Source organism: Catharus ustulatus, chromosome 2, assembly GCF_009819885.2.
Source record: "Catharus ustulatus isolate bCatUst1 chromosome 2, bCatUst1.pri.v2, whole genome shotgun sequence".
NCBI classification, from domain to species: domain Eukaryota; kingdom Metazoa; phylum Chordata; class Aves; order Passeriformes; family Turdidae; genus Catharus; species Catharus ustulatus.
Window position 1 is genome coordinate 60,156,626 of NC_046222.1, and position 22,265 is coordinate 60,178,890.

Below are 22,265 nucleotides of genomic sequence, written 5' to 3' on the forward strand. Positions count from 1 at the left end.
GACAGGCTGAGAACAGTTGTGGCTTGGATTTTAAGGGGAACAAATCAATCCTTAGTAGCAAGGGCTAAGAATACAAATTCAAGGTCCACTTATCCCTCAATATGAAATTCTTTTTCACTTCTAACACACAACAGGTGTTGCTAACTAGGTGCCTTGCTAGAGATTAATTAATACAGCTATGCTACATCTCCAGACTCAGCAGCAGTGAATGAAACATATCCCAATATGATTTTATCAAATGGGGGAATTCAACCTCTCCAGAATACTCCCTAAGAATGAATCCACTTCCTAGAAATTATGAAGTTTTCTATCTAGTCCTCATGTTACAGACTTCCAGTTCATAAAAAATATGGTTCTATAAAAGATATGGTTCTAAATAGAACTTTCCCAGACTTTAATGTTTAAAAATCAGATCACTTTACATTTCAGGCATATAAGAACTGTCCATGTATACCAAAACTTTTCTGAATTTGTCCAAATGCATTAATTATATACACACAAAAGATACATAGTAAAATACTATTGTTTACATATGCCACCAGCATGTGTCATCTTCTCTCCTCCCCCTCCAAGCTATTTTCAAATTGATGTATTAAAAAAATCCTCATCAACCACTAATCTTGCGCTTCTAAGAATCTGTAGGACTTCTGTGAAAAGCAAATGTGAAAGTTTCCCTAAAAGAAATACAAAATCCTGTTGATCTTCTAGGACAAGAACTAGAAACACAATCACACAGAACAATTACATGAAAAGTCCATTCTAGACACAATTCTCAACATGAGCAAGATAAAGTGGCAAGACAATCTAAAAAAGCTCCATAATGAATCCACAAGTTTTAAAGCAGTATGCTCACAGTGCTGTCAAACACACAGACTGCATGAGCACAAAGTCTGGAGGAGGCTGTTGCTCCTGGGATGTCAAATCATCCATTTGCATTTAAACACTTTTGATTATAACCTTCATTCGTCCTGGGTCTTTGACTGAGATTTAAAATGTAATTGTAGCTGAAAAGAAGGACAGCAAAAACCAATTTTTTATTTCAAACATTTAATATATGTTAATTAAAATATGTTGTGGTTGCTTGCCTTTCAGTTGGGCTCTTAGGATGCCAAACACCAAATCAATTGTTAGCACTTCCCTATCAGAAGGCAGCACCAGATTTTATTGGAGCATGACTTTTGCTCATGAAAAATCAGCAGAGAATTTGATGGGTCTGCATTTATTGTAGAAAATACTTTCAGAATATAAGTTATTCACAAGCTGATAATCACAGGTAACATGGAAACCATTTAAAGCATCTTTTAAGAATATTCTACAGCTACTCATAAAATATTTCTTTGCCAGGCATTCAGTTCAGAGCATCTACTGACCTCTGAATCTATGAAAGAGAAATTGAAAAAAAGGGGTTTTTTAAGTGAAAAAATGTACCTCTCTAACCATTATTAAATAGTTTGGTTGGTTTATTGTGGGTTGGTTTGTTTGTTGGTTTGTTTAAAATTCAGTGACTCATTACCTTATGTAATTTTAACTGGGTTTTTTTGTAAATTTCTGTGTAAGTAACATATCTATGGCATACATGTAAAGTCATCTGCTGCAACACTAACTTCAATCTTGTTTCTTTTCCTTTTTTCATGAGCAGTGATGCATTTCTGCAAGTGTCAGGGTTTGAAATTTTTACATGCTACCTCTGATTGAAGGCACCTTACTCAGCTCTTTGAATTACACAGCAGAAAGGAACATGGAGGTAAAAAAATTAATTCCCTTCCCTATTCAGAGGAAACAAGTCCACAACTGTCTTGAATCATGCCATATCAGCTACAATTAGACACTTCAAACTAGATATAAACTTGAGCAATTTTTCAGGGCAGAAGTATCTTGCTTTGGTATATGAACAAAAAGACCACATAAAATCTCAATACTGTGAATGTTTCCTTTGTAACCCATAAACATGCTAAATATAACGTAAATATATTTAGCATATGTTCAGTCAGGTGGATACTTGTGTTGCATCACAGTAGGATGAGCCAGAAAAGTACCCAGTCATGCATCAGCTACCTTTTCTGTCTTTTCTTAAAAGTCAGAAATTTCATATTCAGTAACTGCTATGACAATATGAAAGCTGCAAAATCAAGTATTTAAGTCAGAAATACCCACAGTTATTCTAACAACATTAACATTGCTTAGTATATGATGTGCATGCAAAATATTTCAATTCCCTTTCTCTCATTAAGACTTGGATCACAACAAATTTATTCTCTGATCATCTTCAACTCCTCGAGTAGGAATAAGAAGGAACTTCCTCCCATTTCCCCAAGGAGATACTTAACCTGCTCCCAGGCTTGGTCAGCTCTGCTTGCCTCCCTCCCTATTTTTTCAGGTGAGAAAAGGGGTCACCAAGGTCAGAAAGAACAGAGGCAGCTGAAATCAGGACTAAATTCCATAGACTACAAAAAATGTCCAAGTCCCTATTAATTTTTTGAATGATTGCTCATGGAAAAATATAAATAGCTGCCAAACCAATCAAAATACTGACAACTGGATGCCCATCTTTCCCCAGTGGTGGAGGAGAAGCCGAGGATTCTATCACACTTGGCAGTGACTGGCACAGCTACCAACTGTATGGATTTCTATATGAGAATTAAACCTACAAGTGGCTGCACTATGTCAGACTAAAGCCTGTTTTAGCCCAGTTTTTCCTAGTGACTGGGAATTGTTTCTAAACCCAGAGACCTCACATATCTGGGAGAATCCCCATTTTTCATCCTTTGACCCTCAAATTCCTCTCCTTGTCTTGTTTTCTCCTACCATCACACAACTGTTTTCCATTTTTGTTTCACCATACCACTTCCTTCCACCAGGCCAGTTGTGGGGCTTTGTCAAAGATGTCTAGGAAAGAATAAATACTGGGAAAAACATATACAATGCCCACTCAAAGTATTTCTTCCATCTTTAACCACTTACTGCCCAATGACTTCTAGACTCAGATGTGGTTTCTGGAGGTAGTCTTGATGGTGTGAAATACAGAAGCTGCATAACAAGGTCAAGTTATAGCTCAAATTCTGTACCTTCAGTACTGACTCACTCACAGAGCAGTTTCACAGCCTCATAATTGCACTATTGATATTTTCAAAGGCTCAGGTTTTATTTTTTATTTTTTGCATTTGTACCTATTACAACTGTTTAAATGACATCAGGTCACTTCTTTTCTACAGTAAAGGTAAAAATTACGTCATCATTTGAAGAAAATTGGTGGCATTGTTATTTTCACCTCTTAAAATCATTACAAGGTTTCTACTCAGTAAGACGAGAAGAGGTAAAGAACATTATCTTCTTCCTTCACTCCTCATTAGTATACAAGCAGAATAAGGGTAGGCAACAAATAATACAATTTAATAAGAGCAGTGTCTAATCCATTCATTTATTTGTGTAGAAGGGTGATATTGCCGTAATGCTGCTGACTGATAAATCAGGATTGGGGATGAAGAGCACAAGTTCACTTGGGCCTGTGACAAAATAAATACTATTTTCCTAGGCTGGATCATCTTTGCTAAATAACTATTACATAAACCTAATGTTGTCTGCTGCCCTGCAATACAATGTAGATTGACAGGAAAGTGACTACTAGTTAAAAAATGAAGGAATCCTTATATGAAAAGAGAGGCTTGCATAATTTACTGTGTTGAAACAAAATTAATAAGTAAGGCACAAAAAATTTAGGATCAGAAAAAAATAACATTTTGGGTTTTATTTACATTTGAAATAGACATTCTGTAAGTCCTATTGGTATATCACAGAGAATATTTTTTCAAAATACTGCCTCTGTAAATCATCATCACTCCAAATAAAACAGAAAACAAGCAGCATGGCAAAGGTAGGATAAAGATGTATAACGACACCTGAGGAACACAGATGAGCAAGCACTCCGAAAAAGAAACTGCAGTTGCCTTTCTGAAATTGCGTAATATTCTGTAGAACTAGACAGTTGATTTCTTTTCCCAAAAATGTTGGTAGTAGGAGTACCACACACAGCTAATGCAACAGTCTCCCAAGAAGCTGTTTCTATCTGTGCTGTTCAAAGCTGGTACAATAATTATAGCTTTAAACAGCAGCTATTCATTAAAAAACACTATGATGATATGCAAGCTCAACAGGCTAGGATTTCAAAACCAAGTCGTTAGAAGATGACTCCTATAAATTGAGTCATTCTGAATGTCTGTAAGCTTCTCGTGATAATGCTAAAAAATTACCACAACATTGCCTTGTTCACTGGTGGTGTGACTTTGGGGGACACAACCTTGGTTTATATACAGTTCACAAAAGCCATCATCTTTCTGGGCATTAAAGGGGGATTCCACTAGTTTCACCCCAAGCATTATCTCAGTTTTGTGAAAAACTAGATCTCTACACTTTTCCAGGACACTTTTTTTTTTGTTTGTTTTTTTCTGACAACACCACCAAACTTTCAGTGGCAGGTTTGGCAGCTTTGTTCCAGGTATGGAAAACCTGCTCTAACCAAAGCACAAGGTCTTCTTGTTCACAGGTCCTGAAGAGAGATTTGACATCCTGTGTAAGGGGGTGGTACTTTACCAGCAACAGAAACACATCAAGGAGATGAGAATTCAGATTGAAAAACCCAAGGCTGCTTGCTGGGGAAATGTCCCAGGAAGATGAAGTTCCAAAGGGCTGGCTGGGGTCTGGAATGTGATGCTCAGGGAAGTCTGCAGCGCTGGACTCCCCCAGCTTTAAGAATGGGGAGGGAGAAGCGTGGTGAGAGAGTCTATGAGCACTATGAGATGAAGAGAAAGGGACCCAGTGTCACTCAGTGTCAGCTGAGGGTCTTGGTTTTGTGATGAAGACAGATGCCCACACAGTGCAACACTGAGGTTATACAAGTAATGTCTAATGATCCTGAAACTAATAAATAAACAGTGGGGTAAAATTCTTACAAAATTCTCTTCTTGCTTTTCATGTGCCACCTTTCAAAGAGGCATTTTTTTTTATTGTAGCAGAAGCCAGAGGAATTAACTTTAAAAAAAATTTTTAATAGAAAACTTCAAGCTACAAATCTCCTGCTGCAGCTCCACAGAAAGCTATTTCTTAGCTCCTAGGAGGTTCCTGATTTTGATTCACCATAGTGAACAGATGAAGTGAAAAAAAAATCCCACAGGTCAGAGGTGGATACAGACTCTCAATTAGGAAGAAAAAATAAGCAAACAAACTAGCAATGAACAGACTAAGCAGGAAAAAATGTAAACAGAACGAGCAACTGTAACACCAAACCCAGTCATTTATTGCCTCTCTACTACTTAAAAAAGGCCTTTGGCAAGTATTACGGATAAAGAAGTACATGTTCTCAGTGCTGAACCTGGCAATCTCAGAGGAGACAAATTAAAGGTCCTGCCAGCCAGGTTGATAAAATCAGCTAAAGAGAGGAAAATATACTCTTGAGGTTAGAAGTCTTATCAATACTAACATTATCTAAGGCCTGCAGCACTGCCAGGTCTTGTGACATTTCCAACACATTTTCTAAAATGAACAGCAAATAAAGTTCTTTCCCAAAAGGGCAGAAATCTAACATATAGGCTATCATATGCCTTCCCATATGATGATAAAAGTCCACTTCTGTAACTTTTCTGCCACACAAAGATTATGATTTCTGGATTTGTCCATAGAGTTCCCTCAGACAACCTGTATGAATAGGACAATATGCTGTAGCACAGCTACACACTGTTCCTGCATCACCACTGCTATTGGCAAGACGCTGGGGCTGGAAAGGCCTGACAGCTTAGGAAGAGCACAAAATGAGCTTTGCTAGATTGTTTCCAGACTCAAGCATACAGAAAGCTCATGTCCTCTAACTGCACTACTGCCTCCAGTGTTCTTGCAGTTGCAGTTACCAAAAGCAAAGATAAATGACTACACACAATCTTAGAAGAGCTGATCTTACCTTTGCTTTAATTGCTTTCCCCCCCAAAAAAGTTATTTCCAGGGTTAAAAAGAAAAAAATTTTAATTAAATATCCCTGGTGGAAGCTGTGTAACAACAGTATAGAGCTGAGGGAAAAAAAAGGCAGGTGGGAGAGAGGGAAATAAAGCCTGAGTGTAATTACTGGATCAGACTAAAGGTCTGCTTTGCTCAACATCATGACTCCGGTATAGTGGTCACAAGTGCACATCTATAAAGAAACCTAAGGACAGAAGCCATGTATGATTCTCCTACTGGGTTTCCATCCCAGTGTCTACCTGGCTTTTGTGGTTTGGGGTCTCTCAACTCAGATGTCTTCTCGATCTTAGTCCCCTTAGGTGGATTTTCGTTGATCAGAAGCTCAACATAGCCCAGAAACGTGAGCTCACAGCCCAGAAAGTCAACTGTATCCTGAGCTGCATCAAAAGAGGAGTGGCCAGCAGGGTGAGGGAGGGGATTCTGCCCCTCTCCACTCTCCTGAAAGCCCATGCAGAATATCTTCCACCTCTGGAGCCTCCAGCATAAGAAGGACACAGCCCTGTTGGACAGGTCCAGAGAAGGGCCACAAAGGTGATCAAAGGGCTGGAGCACCTCTCCTATGAGCATAGTCTGAGAGAGTTGGGGTTGTTTGGCCAGGAGAAAAGAAGGCTCCAGGGTGACCTTAGAGAACCTTTCAGAATCTAAAGGGGACTACAGGAGAGAGACTTTTGACAAGGGAATGTAATGATAGGACAAGGGACAAAAGCTTCTCCAAAGAGAAAAAGGGCAGATTCAAATTATATATTAGGAAGAAATTCTTTACTGTGAGGATGGTGAGGCACTGGAACAGGTTGCACAGAAAAGTTGTGGATGCCCCATCCCTGGAAGTGTTCCAGGCCAGGCTGGATGGTGTCCTGAGCAACCTGGTCTAGTGGAAGGTGTCCCTGCCCATAGCAGGGGGGTTGGAAGGCAACCCAAACTATTCTATCATTCTACTATCCTTCATATCCCTTTGGTCTCCTCTAAGGTTGTGTCATCCTTTAGTAAATATCACCTTTATGTCCACATATTCTGTCAAGGAATTCAATTACATTCTGAGTACAGAACCACCTCATTTTATTTACTTTGAGACTCCTGAAAGCCTTACATCTGTTACATCTCAGTCTTGTACTGGCCAAGACAGAAAACATTTGATTTTCCTCTTTGATCCATCATTCAAGGCTCTGAATTTGAAACACTCCAAAAGTTTGAACCCATCAAATGTGATCACGCTGGTAGGTGGGTGAACTGCAATAATCAGCGAAATACCTAATAGAAGACAAACACAATTTGTGAAGTCATGATCTGCAATGCCCGGCGTGGCTAAGATTCCTGGGATTCTTCAAGAGTCATAAGGAAAACCAACTCTGGTACAAGCCAAAAGCACACTTCTGTTTAGTTCAGTACTTCTACAAGCTTCTTGATGGACATCATAGAAGGACAAAATATGGTAATGGGATTTACTGCCATTGTTTTGTATCAGGTTCTGTTCTCAGGAGAGAAACTGTATGACAATAAATACATTAGTTTGCTCAGACATACATGTTAGACTATTCATACTAAAATAAATATAGTTACTAAAGTATACTAAAATAAATAGCCAGACTCCAAGGACACCAAGGACATTTATGCAAATTCTCAAAAAATTTAACTCCAGTTAGTGCTGACCTACATTTAATCCATATCCTTTTGCTATTCCACCACCGCACCTTCTCTGTTCTTCCACAATATTTATTATAACCAGTACCACAGGTCTTGACTACATATATCTTAAAGCAGGAAGCATTGCTTCTTTATGTGTTTCAACAGCTCTACGTGGAGCCTCACACTGATTATGTCTCCTGGAAAGCTACTAGGAAGCTTGTATTTTAATTTGTGTTGTATTTATCTGCAAACAAACCCTGTTGTATTTCCAAGACAAAAACTGCTTCTGTGTCTTAAAAACGGCAGAATCCGCATCTAAATCATCTTCAACACTGAGTTGCAAGCTAGTATTTAAATTAGAAGTTACTGTTCCATTCCTCCTAACAATCATTCTTCAGTTAGAGTTTCACTTTGGAAGTTTAATTAATATATGTTAACTGCTTGAAAGAGGATAAAATCAAATGTGCATTTTGTAGCTTTATACCATCCCATGTTATACTATTAAAAGTCTGTGTCTACCAAAACAATGCTGATTTTATCACACGGAGTCCAGTGGTTATCATCATGCTTACAATGAACTTTAAATATTCCAACACATGTATAATCAATATGTGAATCCTTTTTTTTCTACTACAGTATCAAGAAATTAAGGAAGTGGTATCTACAAACAGTTCCAGTGTTGTATATTTGTGTCTGCAGTCACACTCATACACTCACAATTGGCAAAATTTTAATACTAAATTCACCCTACATTGTCTGTCTACATGCTCAAAGTTTGGGCAACATTATATTCAGTTGCTGCCCATGCAGCTTCCATATAATGCACTTCCACAAGATAGCACCTAATTGCATTTGCCCTTGCATGAGAATGCATTTCTTTACTCTATCATTCTCAGCAGACTACACAAGCTCAGAGCAGCAGCTTCTGAGTATTTTTATTTGAAGGGGAGCAGGTCACACTTTATACTGGCACAAATGCTTGGTTTTCACAGCTTCTGTCACCACTGACAGCACTTTCAGGTAGGTGCAAGCAATGCCATAAACAAACAAGAGCCACATGCACATATTTGGATTTAAATCGCTTGCTCATCCTCATATAGGACTGAGCAAAGCCAATCCTCATTTCTCTTTTCCTTTAGTTTAGTGTGTCATTTGCTATGCTCCTTTCACTTTTAGCATAAACCAGCCTTCAGGCACTAAACAACACTAGCTGAATCACCAAGCACTGTTTAGCACAAGCTCTAAACAAACAGGATTTCTGTATGGAAAAACTGATCTAAAATTATAAAATGCAAAAGGAACTCAAATATAATTTACGGAAATTTGTCTCACATGTGTCTAGATTCCTGAATATTTTGACTGTTAACATCATTCAAGATATTATGGGTACTAAAGATTTTACACGGGTTCAACCAACAGAGACACTCTGTAGAAGAAAAATCCATGAGGTCCTGTTAAGTAAAACACCATCACTTCTGGTTCTGGAACTCCCTGAGCTGAGAAACATTAAAGGCTGAAAGAAGCTGGAGCAGGATGCCTAGAGAGAAGGCAGATGCTCATCTCTGGAAACATTCAAGGTTAGGTTGGACAGGTGTCTGAGCAACCTGTTTTAGTTGAAGATGCCCCTGCTTATTGCAGGGGTGTTGGACTAGGTGAGCTTTAAAGGTCCCTTTCAAACCAAACTGTCTTATGATCCTATATGAGAAGTATCTTGGGGAGGTATCATTGTGCTTTTACACTGCTCTTACACTCATCTCAAGGTATTTGCTGCTGACCACCACTGAGGACAGGACACCAGCCAGATGACCTTTGGCCTGATCCAGAATCACTCAGTATCTCTCAAACAGAATCATGTAGAGTAGCAACACTATAATAGTTTTTCTAGGTGGTTTACAACTATTCCAACAATAAATGTGATTAAAAATGTCATACATAATACTAAGAATTTTCAACATAAATTCTAAAGTTGGACAGCAGTGTACCAATGTAAAATTTTTTTAAGGATGTAAATCAAATGGTTTCTGAATATCGTATTTCATTTACAGTAAATTCACGAATACAAGCCGCACGGACTATAAGCCGCATATCCAGTGTGTTGCCAACATTGTTGCCTTTGTTAATAGATAAGCCGCTCCCGGAATATTAGCCGCAATTTAGTTCGCTGCGAACTTTCACAAAGTTGTCATTTAGTAACACAATCGCGGGATCACCGGGGCTTACTGGCTTACTGCCGACCTCGGAAACATTGTTTCCAAGTGAAAAAAGACACACCCTTTATTTACAAGCCGAAAAAGACAGGAACAATAGTGTGGTCATTTTGCGAGCATTCCCAATGGATCTGCGTTGCCTTTAAACAGCCGCTCAGCCACGCGGGCTGAGCTCCGAGCGGAGCCACATCTCCGTGCTGGCACAGACACCCTGCTCAGCCCCGCGGGTGAGCGGCCCCCCCCAGCCCTCTCCCAGCACGGCGAGCGGCTGCTCTACCCCTCTCCCAGCACGGCGAGCGGCTGCTCTACCCCTCTCCCAGCACGGCGAGCGGCTGCTCTACCCCTCTCCCAGCACGGCGAGCGGCTGCTCTACCCCTCTCCCAGCAGGGCAAGCGACTGCTCTACCCCTCTCCCAGCAGGGCGAGCGGCTGCTCTACCCCTCTCCCAGCAGGGCGAGCAGTTGCTCTACCCCTCTCCCAGCAGGGCGAGCGGCTGCTCTACCCCTCTCCCAGCACGGCGAGCGGCTGCTCTACCCCTCTCCCAGCAGGGCGAGCGGCTGCTCTACCCCTCTCCCAGCAGGGCGAGCGGCTGCTCTACCCCTCTCCCTGTGAGCTGAGCGGCCCCCCCCAGCCCTCTCCCAGCAGGGCGAGCGGCTGCTCTACCCCTCTCCCAGCACGGCGAGCGGCTGCTCTACCCCTCTCCCAGCACGGCGAGCGGCTGCTCTGCCCCTCCCCCTGTGAGCTGAGCGGCCCCCCCCAGCCCTCTCCCAGCAGGGCGAGTGACTGCTCTACCCCTCTCCCAGCACGGCGAGCGGCTGCTCTACCCCTCTCCCAGCAGGGCGAGCGGCTGCTCTACCCCTCTCCCATCAGGGCGAGCGGCTGCTCTACCCCTCTCCCAGCAGGGCGAGCGGCTGCTCTGCCCCTCTCCCAGCAGGGCGAGCAGCCGCTTCATCCTTCTCCCTGCGAGCCTAGCAGCTCCCTCAGCCCTCTCCCTGCAAGCCCAGCCAGCCCCGCAGCCGCACAAGACTGAAAACACTTTAAAAAGTACAGAGAAATATCACACACTTTTATCGAACTGCCGAGGTAACTCGCCGAGGTAACTCACCCCGATAACAACCCCCGCCCCTCAGTAACGCCGCCATCCACAGGCAGGCAATAAGCTGTTCTCTGATTGGTTCATCGTCAGAACAACGGGAAACCATGGATTTCAAAGTGTTTCGGCTCGGGACTGGACTGGTATGATACTAGGTAAGGGCAGATATCACATTTTTGTCCATAGATTAGCCGCACCCAAATATTAGCCGCACTTCCGGGTTTCCACCAAAATATTTGTCTAATTGCTGTGGCTTGTATTCGTGAAATTACTGTACTTTCTTTACTTACTATGAATGACATAAATCAGTAAGACCCAAAAGGATCTTGTTATGCTAACATGCCAAATAAATACATAAAAGACATCATCTTTTCCTCAAAAGTATATAATATAGGCCAAGAAATACTAGCTTAACAGAAAAATTGAGTACTAAATAACCTGAACTACCTGAGAGGTAGATGGAAAAAGGTCATTTGAGTTCCAAAGATTTTGAAAAAAAAGTGAATAAGCAAATAGTGTAACTGATGGCTGCGAGTCCTTTATATGCCCTAGGGTAACCAACTACCATCACTCAGAGACTGAATCCATAACCAGTTTGATTCCATCAAATGGGTTTAGAACTCCTCTTGTCAGCATATGTGAACAGCTCACACCATACAGTAATTCATTCTTCTGGCCGAAGCAAAAATACAAACAACCAAACACGTGGCCATCGTACACAACATTTGCAGAGCACGGAGGAGGCACAAAGTGAAGAGCAGACAATTCAACCATTCAAATATAAACCGAAACAAAACAAACCACAAAAGCCAAGCAAAGCCAAGAGTGCACCCTTACACCTAAAAACCCAACTAAATAGAAGTATCAAAATTCTGATTCATTTTAGCCGTTAAAATCTCAATATCTGATTTACACGAAACCCTGCATAGCAGTGAATCTCAGTTTTCAAGTGGTACAAAATACCAATCTCTAGGAAGTAGCCCTTCTTACCTTAAAACTGCACCACAACTCACACAGAATCAGAGTGAACAGGTTTTACCAATTAACTGAGAAGAACTGCAAGCTACAAAACACACTTTGGATTCAGTACGAGTCTGCAGACTGTAACATTCCTAACCAGTCTTCTGACATGCTTAGGCCAGTGTAATTGAAGAAATCTCCATTTTACAAAAATTCCCTGCTACAGAAAACAAAACCCAATGCCTACTTCTAGCCAGACAGAAATTATACACTTTGGACAATATTTGATGCTGAAATGCAACTCAAAGAAGTCAGATATTAGAAAAAGCAGATGACTCCATGCTGAAGTGTCCAAAAAGTACTTTTAAGAAGACATTTTAAACACCCACTAGCATTAGCCTTATGTTTAGAAAACACTTTTAAGAAAAGTAGGAGTTCAAAACTCTTTCATATCTTTCACACGAGCCATCTCCTACCTGTGCCATTACCACTTAACAAGTGCCATTCTAGCCCCAATACTATTCAATCCATGGGCATCAGAGATAATCCTACTTTCTATGGACTATTTTTATGACTACTTAGTTTTTGCAATTGGAATCAAATAACAAAAGAGCTGAAAATGTGTTACAAACTTTCCAACCTAAAGAAAAGAATTCAAACTAAACATAGACAAATAATAAATAAATTTTTTATAAAAGGTTGAGAAATAAATAAAAAAATCTAAAACAACATTACCTTTCTAAGCCTCTCCCTCATCATTTTATTCCCTTTTTTTAAATAAAAATATTAATAATCTAAACTTTTGGGCACAGCAGATAAACAGTTTATGAAGTTATTTTTTCATGTTATGATATTCTACAAAATATAACAAGACACTTTTTTTAAAATCTACCAAGTTCTTAAGAAGCAAAACTCAAAATCTGCAGTAATAAGTAATTTCTTAAGTGCTTCAAAGAAAGTGTCTGTACTCACCAGCACTGCCACTTTCTGATTTTTCTTCTGATTGGTTCTCTGAAAAAAAATAAACAGAAAAGTAATCATAATGCTTCTGTGTTGATTATTTGAAATTACATCTAACAATTGGGTTGCAAAGTAAATGACAAATTGTTACATAACCAAAATCACTGGATTTGGTTAATGTTTATCAATATACCTTCCGGGGAATAATTTCCTGCAAGAAGCAACAACAACAAAAAGTCCCAAACTCACAACTCAAATGAGAGAACCCTAGTGCACCTCTGACTGAGCTCTGCAAGAATGAGGTTACACATTTCTACAAAATCAGTAGTAGGATTATGCTCAAGCAATGTACATTATTCATTTATCTCTCTGGTCAGTCTAGACAAACAAATATTTTTATATATTACAAAAATAATCAGGGTCCTGCAAAAGAATGTTCTTAATTGGTATTAGACAAATTTTTGACCTTGATTAACCTCTTCTCTACCCTTTCTACAGGCCATGGAAGAATTTATTTCTTCCAGCTTTTTCCTCTCTGATTATTTGTCTTCAAATGGTACTATAGTCCATTGGTATTTTTTGTTAAGTATTTGTATTTGTCAAGTAGAACACATACATATGATCAGAAACATCTCTTGTTCCGTGTAGAAGAGAATCATAAGCATGTATGAAACAGACACAGTGTTGCAGTGACTTTCTAAAAAATTCTCACTCTGGTGAATGGCAGAGTCAGATTCAGAAGCAGCTTTCTGCAAGAAATTCCAGTCCCACATTTCAAGAAATGGTTGCCAGTAGATGTTTTGTGGTAACCTGAGCTGTAACCCCTACCATGTCCTATAAGATTAAACCCCTCCATTAATTTGTCACTATTATATTTGACTGTTCCTCCTGTATTTCTCCTTTTCATGCATCCTCTGATGCAGAGAACAAAAAGAACATTTTCACCTCCCTGCAACACAGTTAGAAATGGTAAAACATACTTGTTCTTTGCTTTCAATTCAGGCAAGTTACAGCTGTCATTACAGGCTATTTACTTACAGGCAAGAGTGAATTACTGCTGTAACTCAGAGAGTAATTCTCGAGTTCAGTTAGGTCAATAATTTCTGCCATTTATAGGCTGGGTATTAAAAGAACTGAAAACATTAAATATTTTAGAAAACCTTTTTCTTGCCACTGATTCTTGGTGACTTTGAAGGCTCCTGTCCCTCCTTTCTCATTGACATGGCTTGAGAGCCTGAGGACTAAAAGCAAACATAAAAGCCAGTATCTTAAAGCTCCTTCTTTCTTTACACCAGGTGGCTGTCATTAGTCTTAGAAGATGAAGGCACCTGTTTTCTCTATGAGAAACAATCATTATACGGCCCCTCCCCAGCCATGAGTATCCACAAAGTGAGTAAAGGTCCCTCCCAACTTTCAGACATACATCCAGGGTAGCCTGTTTGCAGAAAACCATGTAATGTCTTGTTGATGTTATTTTCTATGCACATTTGGCACATTTAGGGCATGACATAAAATAAATGCCCAACCAATATCCTAATTCAATTGTAGCTTAAAGAAGGTAGCATTCAGTTCACACAAGAAGCAGAGAGGATGAAATGAAGAACATACAAACATACAAAGATGCGAACAACTGTCTGAAGTGAGAAGTGAGATGCAAGTGGACTTTGAGGTTGTTCAATTTCAACTCACCTTCAATGGAAGACTAGAGCTACCTCACCAAAACTATCGCCCAAGACACCTGGACATTGCTAAGAGCATCTCTGATTAGCAATAAATGCACCTCATGTCTACAGGGAAAGTGTGTGTGCTCGTATCTGCCCTCAACAATGGAGACAAAAAACCAGACAAAATCCAAGTCTTGCAAAACAGTGGCATTTTTCTTCCTCATAATTAGACAACTCAGTCTTGTTATGATTAGGTCACAAGTTCTGCTTTAAAAATCTTCTCAGCATTAATATAATGAAGAAGGTAAAGGAAGTTGTACTATGTCTACTTAATATGTTTCATTAATGCAGATTACAGCTTCTCAGCCTCCTCTACAACATGCAAAATTTGATAAACATCACTGAAGAATGTCAACAGATTGGGGTTGGTTAGTTGGGGTTTTTGTTGTTAGTGGGTTTTTTGCTCTCATTGTCATAGTGGGTGGTGGTAGGGTGTTGGATTTTTACACGTACATCAGTGAGACTGAAAACAAAAGGTATTTTAAATCAATGAAGTATGCAAAAAAACTGTTTCCATCACACTGAGCCCATTCTAATTGATATTTTGTGTGTTATATCCTCGATTGTTCAAATTTGTACAGGAATAAACAGTCTACAGTTTTATAACAGAAATGAAAATAAAATTATCTTATCCCTGCCAGCCAGCTGAACCTGCTTTACAGTACTTTTTACACCCTCCAACAAGCATATGAAGTAATTAAATAAATATAATGTACATTTTTTGAGATGGAAAAGGAGTATGATGTAAGCAACTGCAATTGTTTTCTAAACGGATTGTATGACTCAATAATACTCAAAATTTTGAGCCATCACAATAATGTCTGTAATTAAACTAGCTTGAGCCACAAATTCTCCTTTTCTGATCAAGGGTTTCATCTTTATGATTCTCAAAAATATTTGGAAATTTGCATTAATGCCATAGATTTGAAAGGCTGCTGTTGCTTCTATTTCTTTTGATCATGAGGCTGCTGATAGGTTTTCTGCTTCTGTTAATAGTCCAGAAAAGACTGAAGTACATAAGAGAACAAAGAAGCATTAGGTTAGATCCCAAAACCTTCTGGAGACTGGAATATGTGGTTAAGTGACAGCCTGAACAGAAATAATTGGAAAGTACTGTTAACATAGACAGGTACACGTCAAAACTCCTCATCAGGCTGTACTAAGATGGCAGAATAGTGAGGGTGTTTATTTCCTAAATAACAGTCAGATGAGGAATTTCAGAACTCAAACACTTATCTAATAGAATTGGAAACAGAATTACAAGGCATCAAGATTCCGAGCACACTGTATTTTACTGAGAATAATTAAGTGTAATTAAAGAAGTTAATGAAACGTTTAATGAAAGGTTTTTATTAGGGTTTGTTCCCTTCACATTTCTTTAATGGCTGGATATAGCTGATACTTAAAAATACATATATACAAAATACAGAATAAAAACCTCTGAATATTCATTTTCACTGGAATACAATTGGACATTGTATGTTACATGGTAGGTGAGATTCATGTACAAACTCAGAAAAGGTCTTCCCATATATGAGAAGCTATATAAAGGAAAAAATCCCAATAATTCAAAACAATGGGAGCATTTTCAAGGAATATGGGAATAAAGGAGCTGTTCTTGGGTACATAGGCAGAGTTACATGTATTATCGAACAAGATCACAAAAAATTAGAGTGTCATCAACTGAACTTCTGAAGTAGAGAAGGTTCAAGAAACTGAAGAAAAACAAAATATTAAAAGCCAGCAATGTTCTGTGAAGCATGAAACAGTGAGACAATCCATGCATGAATGCTGCTCAGAAGCAAAGTTCTGTCAATGGAATTCTCTGAACACTTTTTATTTTCAGTAAGATGGAAAGAGCATGAAAGAATAAATTTAAAGATGCAAAAATAGACATTACGGCTATCCCACTTGTGAAGGGGGAGTTGTGAAGATACATTCAAAATTTAAATAAAATGAATCATCTCATCCAACTTTACAGAAATATCTTCTACTTTATTTGTATCTACAGTGTAAAATCTTCTCCTCCACCCATCAGTCCTTTACAGTCTGGGATGCAATTGTCTGCCAAGGTCTGTGTTTTCACAAGTCATATAAGTGGCACATTTTTCCAAAAACAAGTTCAGTAAGAAACTTTTATCATTATCTCTAACAAAGCTGCAATTTTATCTATATTAAGATCTAGCAAACCTAAACTATGCGCTGGCAGAAAAATTAAGCATCGAGCAATTAAAGCAGTTAGGGAAGTAATGTATAATCATAATCAGAAAAGTTTGTAGTTTAATGTTTAACAAAAGCGTCTTCCCATTCCTTCAACCAAGAAAGAAACTGTTAAATTACAGTATTATCTTATGCTAGGGTGTCTGCCAGTGGGAAGTTCAGAAAACAATTTTAACCCAATATACCCTATGTATCAGGCCCATTAATTGCCACTAGATATTTTCCAGCTATATGCACAAAGGAAAAACTCATTTTGTTCAATAAGACACATTAAAATATATGCAAAATCTTCTGCTTTTCATCCACCAAAAAACCACAGCTATGATAGCTGATGACAAAGATAAGATAAAACGACTGGAAGCACAAATAGCATTGTAGCATAGCAACTGTTGATGTACATATGGTGATGTTTATGGAACAGAATGTAGTTCATATTTAATGCAGAAATAATACCAAAACCAGCCTAGACAGCAAGATCTAGACAGCAAGAGACAAGAGTGCTATGGATCCCTCTGCAGACGTGATGGAAGCCATGCTTCCCACCAGCTTTCCTACACTCATGCTCAGGAACGCCACCACAGTTATCTGCCCCACGATGAAGACAACAAAATGTCCACATGTGCAACAGCCTCGCAAAGGAGCTAGGGAGATACTTTGCAACTACCACCTTCAGAGGACTCAGCATTGTTTGCTGGGGCTATTTCAAAATACAGAAAAAGGAAAAGAAAAGAAAATAAATGGAGAAATAACAGAGCTAATCCAAACAAAAGACGCAGCACATGTGAAAGCCAGCACAAGGCAGATTTTTAACAGCATCTGGGATGGGAGCCACTATACCAAGCTTCCTATTAGCTCAGATACACACTGCAGAAGAGCAAGAAACTGAAATTCATTACACTCTGGACACAATAAATTGCACCTTAGAAGAGCCTACTGCTGTCCATTAACAAATATGGGACCACCAGAGATGCAGACACAATGAAAGAACTGAAGGATTTCTTCCAACACAAGTAGGAGAAGCAAAGACAAAGCAAAACAAAACCCACAGAAAATCCATTCAGAAGACCAGAAATTACATCATGCAGAAAATATTAAATTACTTGTCAAATTTGATCTTTTTAGCTTGCTCTAAATGACCTGATGAGTCAGATGAAGTGCTGAATTATCCAGAATATATAAACTGCCTACAGCATCTTCCAAGATCACAGCATATTTTAGAAAAGCCATCAAAAAGACAGTCACTACAACACAAGGATCCCAGGGTTAAAGGAATGCACAGAGAATATATCTTAGGACATTCAATGTGCACCAAAAAAGGATGGAGGGGGGAACAAATCATAAATCCACAATAAAAAAAAACCTCCACCCTGTAAAAAACCCAACTGCTTTACATCATTTGCTCTGGTTGATTTAAGTCAGTCCTCAATATAAGGGTATTGACTGAGAGCAATCATCCATGAAGGTCTTTTTTTAATCCTAATTCCTCAACTGCACCCTTCTAGATGACATTTGCAGTTCCATACCAGCTCAATCTTTGGCCCATGGTTCAAACTGACACATTGCTTGTGTTACATGGTGCAGTTTAAAAAAAGAAAAGGAACAAGATGCATTTCAGAAAAAAATATTCTAATTATAATATGAAGACTAATACTGTCTGTGAACCTAGCAATGAATGAATTTCAATTTCCTATTACTGCCTTACTGTGGATTGACTGATGTGCAAAGATATGTAAGTTTTCATTGAGCGCTTTTCCATGGTCAATATAGTAGGTTTTTTCCATGGGGATTTTCTGGCATCCAATACAGCAACAGACTTTCTTTGAGTTGGGACATCTGTACAATCCACTCTTCAGACACCTGTTTCCACACTAGCCATAACTCACTTTGAAATTTGTTGAAAATGGACATAGAGCTCAAAATATGCCCCCACACTTAAGCACGAGTGTAACCTCAGAAACATAGTGCCTCTAAGGAATCTGACTGGAATTTGGAATATTTGTGTCACATTCATTTTTAAAAGCAAAAAAGAGTCAAGCAAGAAAGCACAATAAAGTATATTTTTGATTGTACTGTCACTGAACCAACTTATATGCAACAGCAAAATTAAATCAGTTTCAGGAAAACTCATTGACTGCATGTTATGCTTGCTAATCTTAAACAAAAACAATTTTGACTGGATCTATTCTTATTCAGTGCTTCATCCCAATCATTTCTCATGTAACTAACTACTCTTCACTCCCAGTTAATATAATTTCTATTCAGTAAATCCATAGCCCTCAAATAACTTTTTCCAGTTGCTAGGAAATGCAAAATTTTTAACTGATTAAATAAAAAAAATGAACAGAGGAAAAATCAGCGTTCTTATAAAATTATATTCATAGTAGAGACCAATTCACGGAGAAAAAAACAAATACCAGTTCATATAAAAAATACATGGGAACACAAAAACATACTTTTTCAGTCAAAACCCCAAAGGAGAATGTACACAATGTAGTGCACTCTGTATTGCATTCCATGTTCCCTCTGCTGTCTCCAGCAGACTCAGAGCTGAAATGTACATGGTAACCCCAGAGAACTTATATCAGTTGCTTGATCACACCAAGTAAACAGACAGACAAAAAATCCCAACAGTGCAATCTATGCAGAAAACAACAAAACAGCCCAAATCTGACTTGCAAGTCTTCTGTCTTTTACAGCACTGAGTTTACTGAAAGCAGACATACTGGAGTCATAACAACTTTAATCCTAACTTACCTACTGAAGTTTCTGTGAACACTGTTAAGGTCTGTCCTCCCACACTTTGCAGAAGAAATGGATGTTCCCTTGGTGCACTGACTGAAGCAGGCTTTCCTCCAATATCATTGATGCTTGCAAGCTCTTCATTCAAAGTAAATGACACCTAACAGTCACAATTGCCACAGTGTTACTAAACAGACTCAATTATATTGTTTCACAAGTTATGGGGAAACAAAAAGAGAGAAAACACCAGTGGTAGAGCACATTTCTATTTCAAAAAGAAAGGGTGATGTAAGAGTCTTTCCACACTGATCTCTTGTTGATATACAGAATTCAAAGCTTTCATGTACTCAATAAATTTACTCAGCTTTCAAAAAGTTGGAAATTACCCCCTCCTGAAGTCAGAGAACAACTTGATTTTACTTATTAAAATATACAGCATAATAGGTTTTCAGCCATTGCTCAGTATGAGCGCTGAAAAATGTTTCACACAGCCAGGTGAGCTCCATAAAAAGTGCAGAAGTACTACAACAAGTGTTACTAGCCTGGGACTCCTGAATTGCATACAGTCCACAAGAGGTTTAAACACAGCTTCTTTGCCATGTATGCCCAATACAGAAGCTAAGGAAGGGGGGACTGGATAACCAGAATCCCTAGACACAGGCCACAGTCAGGAACTCAAAGAGAGATACTTCACACCAGCACCACGTGCTTTTTCTGGGCATCCTCCTTAACCTTTTGTACTAAAACATCTCAAAATGTTTGAAGAGAAGGTATACAAAGTGAGGGAACAGAGAGACCTGACCCAAGTCCTACAGGCATCTATGGGCAGAGCTACAAACAGAATTCTCTCCTCCTGATTCCGTGGCACAAAGCTTTGCTAGAGGTATAACAAAAAATATATGACATTAGAAACCAGCACGTTCTAAACAGTTTTTTAGAATTCAAAATAAAATAGCAATTACTTACTTCTGTTCTTCCTTGATTTCTGAAAAAGAAAATATTTCATATTTAATAAACATATAAATATTAAAAATATTTAACATTTCCATAACCTAATTCCTCAAGTTTAGGTTTTCTGATAAAAAAAGCAAATTCAAATTCTAGTTTTGTTATTCATATTCACTCCTGAGCTATTCAATTTTTTGTTATGCTGATGCCCAAGAATAAATGGGAAAAGTCAGCATGTGAGAACAGAAGCAGCAAAATAACACATGAAAATAAAAGCAAATTCCGTAGTTAGGTTTCCTTAAATCTAGAAAATCAAACCTCATGTAATGGGACAGAGTGACTCTCCAGTATAATTTTGTACAATTTATATTCCTAATCACTACACAAATAAATACTGTTCATGGATCAGAGAAATATGCACACTGTTGGCAAGAAATAGGATTATGTCTTAGAACAGGTGCAACATATTCTTATTTTACACAGATTAACTTCTAAAATGCAACCAGTAAATGTAGAGACTTACTTGACAATCCTTAATTTTCCCACTTCACCTCTTCCTGAAGCTTTACTCCACTGTTGTGACAAGTATTTGGGGACCTAAGAAAAGACAGCAGATTTCAAGAAAAGCAGATTTTAAAATTCTGTACAAATTGTGTATGAGTAAATAATTTAAATGCTTTTACCCTGACCACTTCAGAATGAGCTAAATATAGTAGACAATAGAGAGTCATAGATGGTTTTGGTTGGCAGGGGCCTTAATGGACATCTAGTCCAAATCCCCTGCAATGAGCAAGGACATCTGCAACTAGATCGGTTTGCTCAGAGCTCCATCCAACCTGAACTTGGGTGCTTCCAGGGATGCCACATCCACAGCTTGTCTGGGCAACCTGTGCCACTGCCTGACCACCCTCACAGTAAAATGCTTCTTCCTTACATCTAGTCTAAATCCACCCTCCTTTCACTTAAAACCATGACTCCTTGTCCAACTGCTATAGGCCTTTACTAAAAAGTCTGTCCCCATCCTTCTCATTAGCCCTCTTGAGTCACTGGAAGGCACCTGTAAGGTCTCCCTAGAGCCTTTCCTCTCCAGGTTGAGCAGACTCAGATCTCTCACTCTGTCTTCACAGAAGAGGTGCTCCAGCTCTCTCATCTTTGCACCTGCTGCAGCAAGTCCATGTCCTTCTTATGCTGAAGGTCCCAGAGCAGGACACAGCAATCCAGGGGTGGTCACACCACAGAGGAGCAGAGCAGAGCAGAGGGGCACAATCCCCTCTTGACCTACTGTCCATGCTGCTTTTGTTGCAGCCCTGGACAGAATTGCCTTTCTGGGCTGCAAGTGCACATTGCCAGGTCATGTCCAGCCTCTCATCCAGCAGCATCTCCAAGTCTTTGTCCTCAGAGCTGCTCTCAGTCCTTTCCTCCCTCACCTTGCATTGATACTGAGGGCTGCCCCAACCCAAGAGTAGGACCTTGTGCTGGGCCTTGTTGAACTTTATGAAGCTCATGCAAGCCCCCTTCTCGAGCTGTTATATACATATACACATACACATACATATACACACAGATATATACACATGTCTATATATATTGTGTTAGAGAGAGCAAAGAGAATAATGTAGCACAAAAATAACACCAACGTAGAATCTCAAATGAGAGAAAAATCTTAGGAACTTTAATCTCAAGTACTATTATCCAATCACAGACAAAAAAAAGCAGGAAAAATCAGCCTCATATTCTTAAACTAAGGAGTCTCGATATTTTATCGGGTAAAATTATACTTTTAAATATT

The 22,265-nt window shown here is 39.1% G+C and overlaps 1 protein-coding gene across 1 annotated transcript in view; it reads right to left on the reverse strand.

Moving 5' to 3' along the window:
• GTF2F2 (general transcription factor IIF subunit 2) overlaps nt 1-22,265 on the reverse strand; it is an 83,796-nt gene that overhangs the window by 56,204 nt on the left and 5,327 nt on the right. Inside the window, exons 2-5 of the mRNA XM_033052437.2 lie at nt 21,000-21,073; nt 20,495-20,513; nt 19,544-19,688; nt 12,858-12,896 (exon numbers count right to left, since the gene is read on the reverse strand). Of these exons, the coding sequence (XP_032908328.1) occupies nt 12,858-12,896; nt 19,544-19,688; nt 20,495-20,513; nt 21,000-21,073 (277 nt within the window). The remainder of the gene's footprint in view (nt 1-12,857; nt 12,897-19,543; nt 19,689-20,494; nt 20,514-20,999; nt 21,074-22,265) is intronic.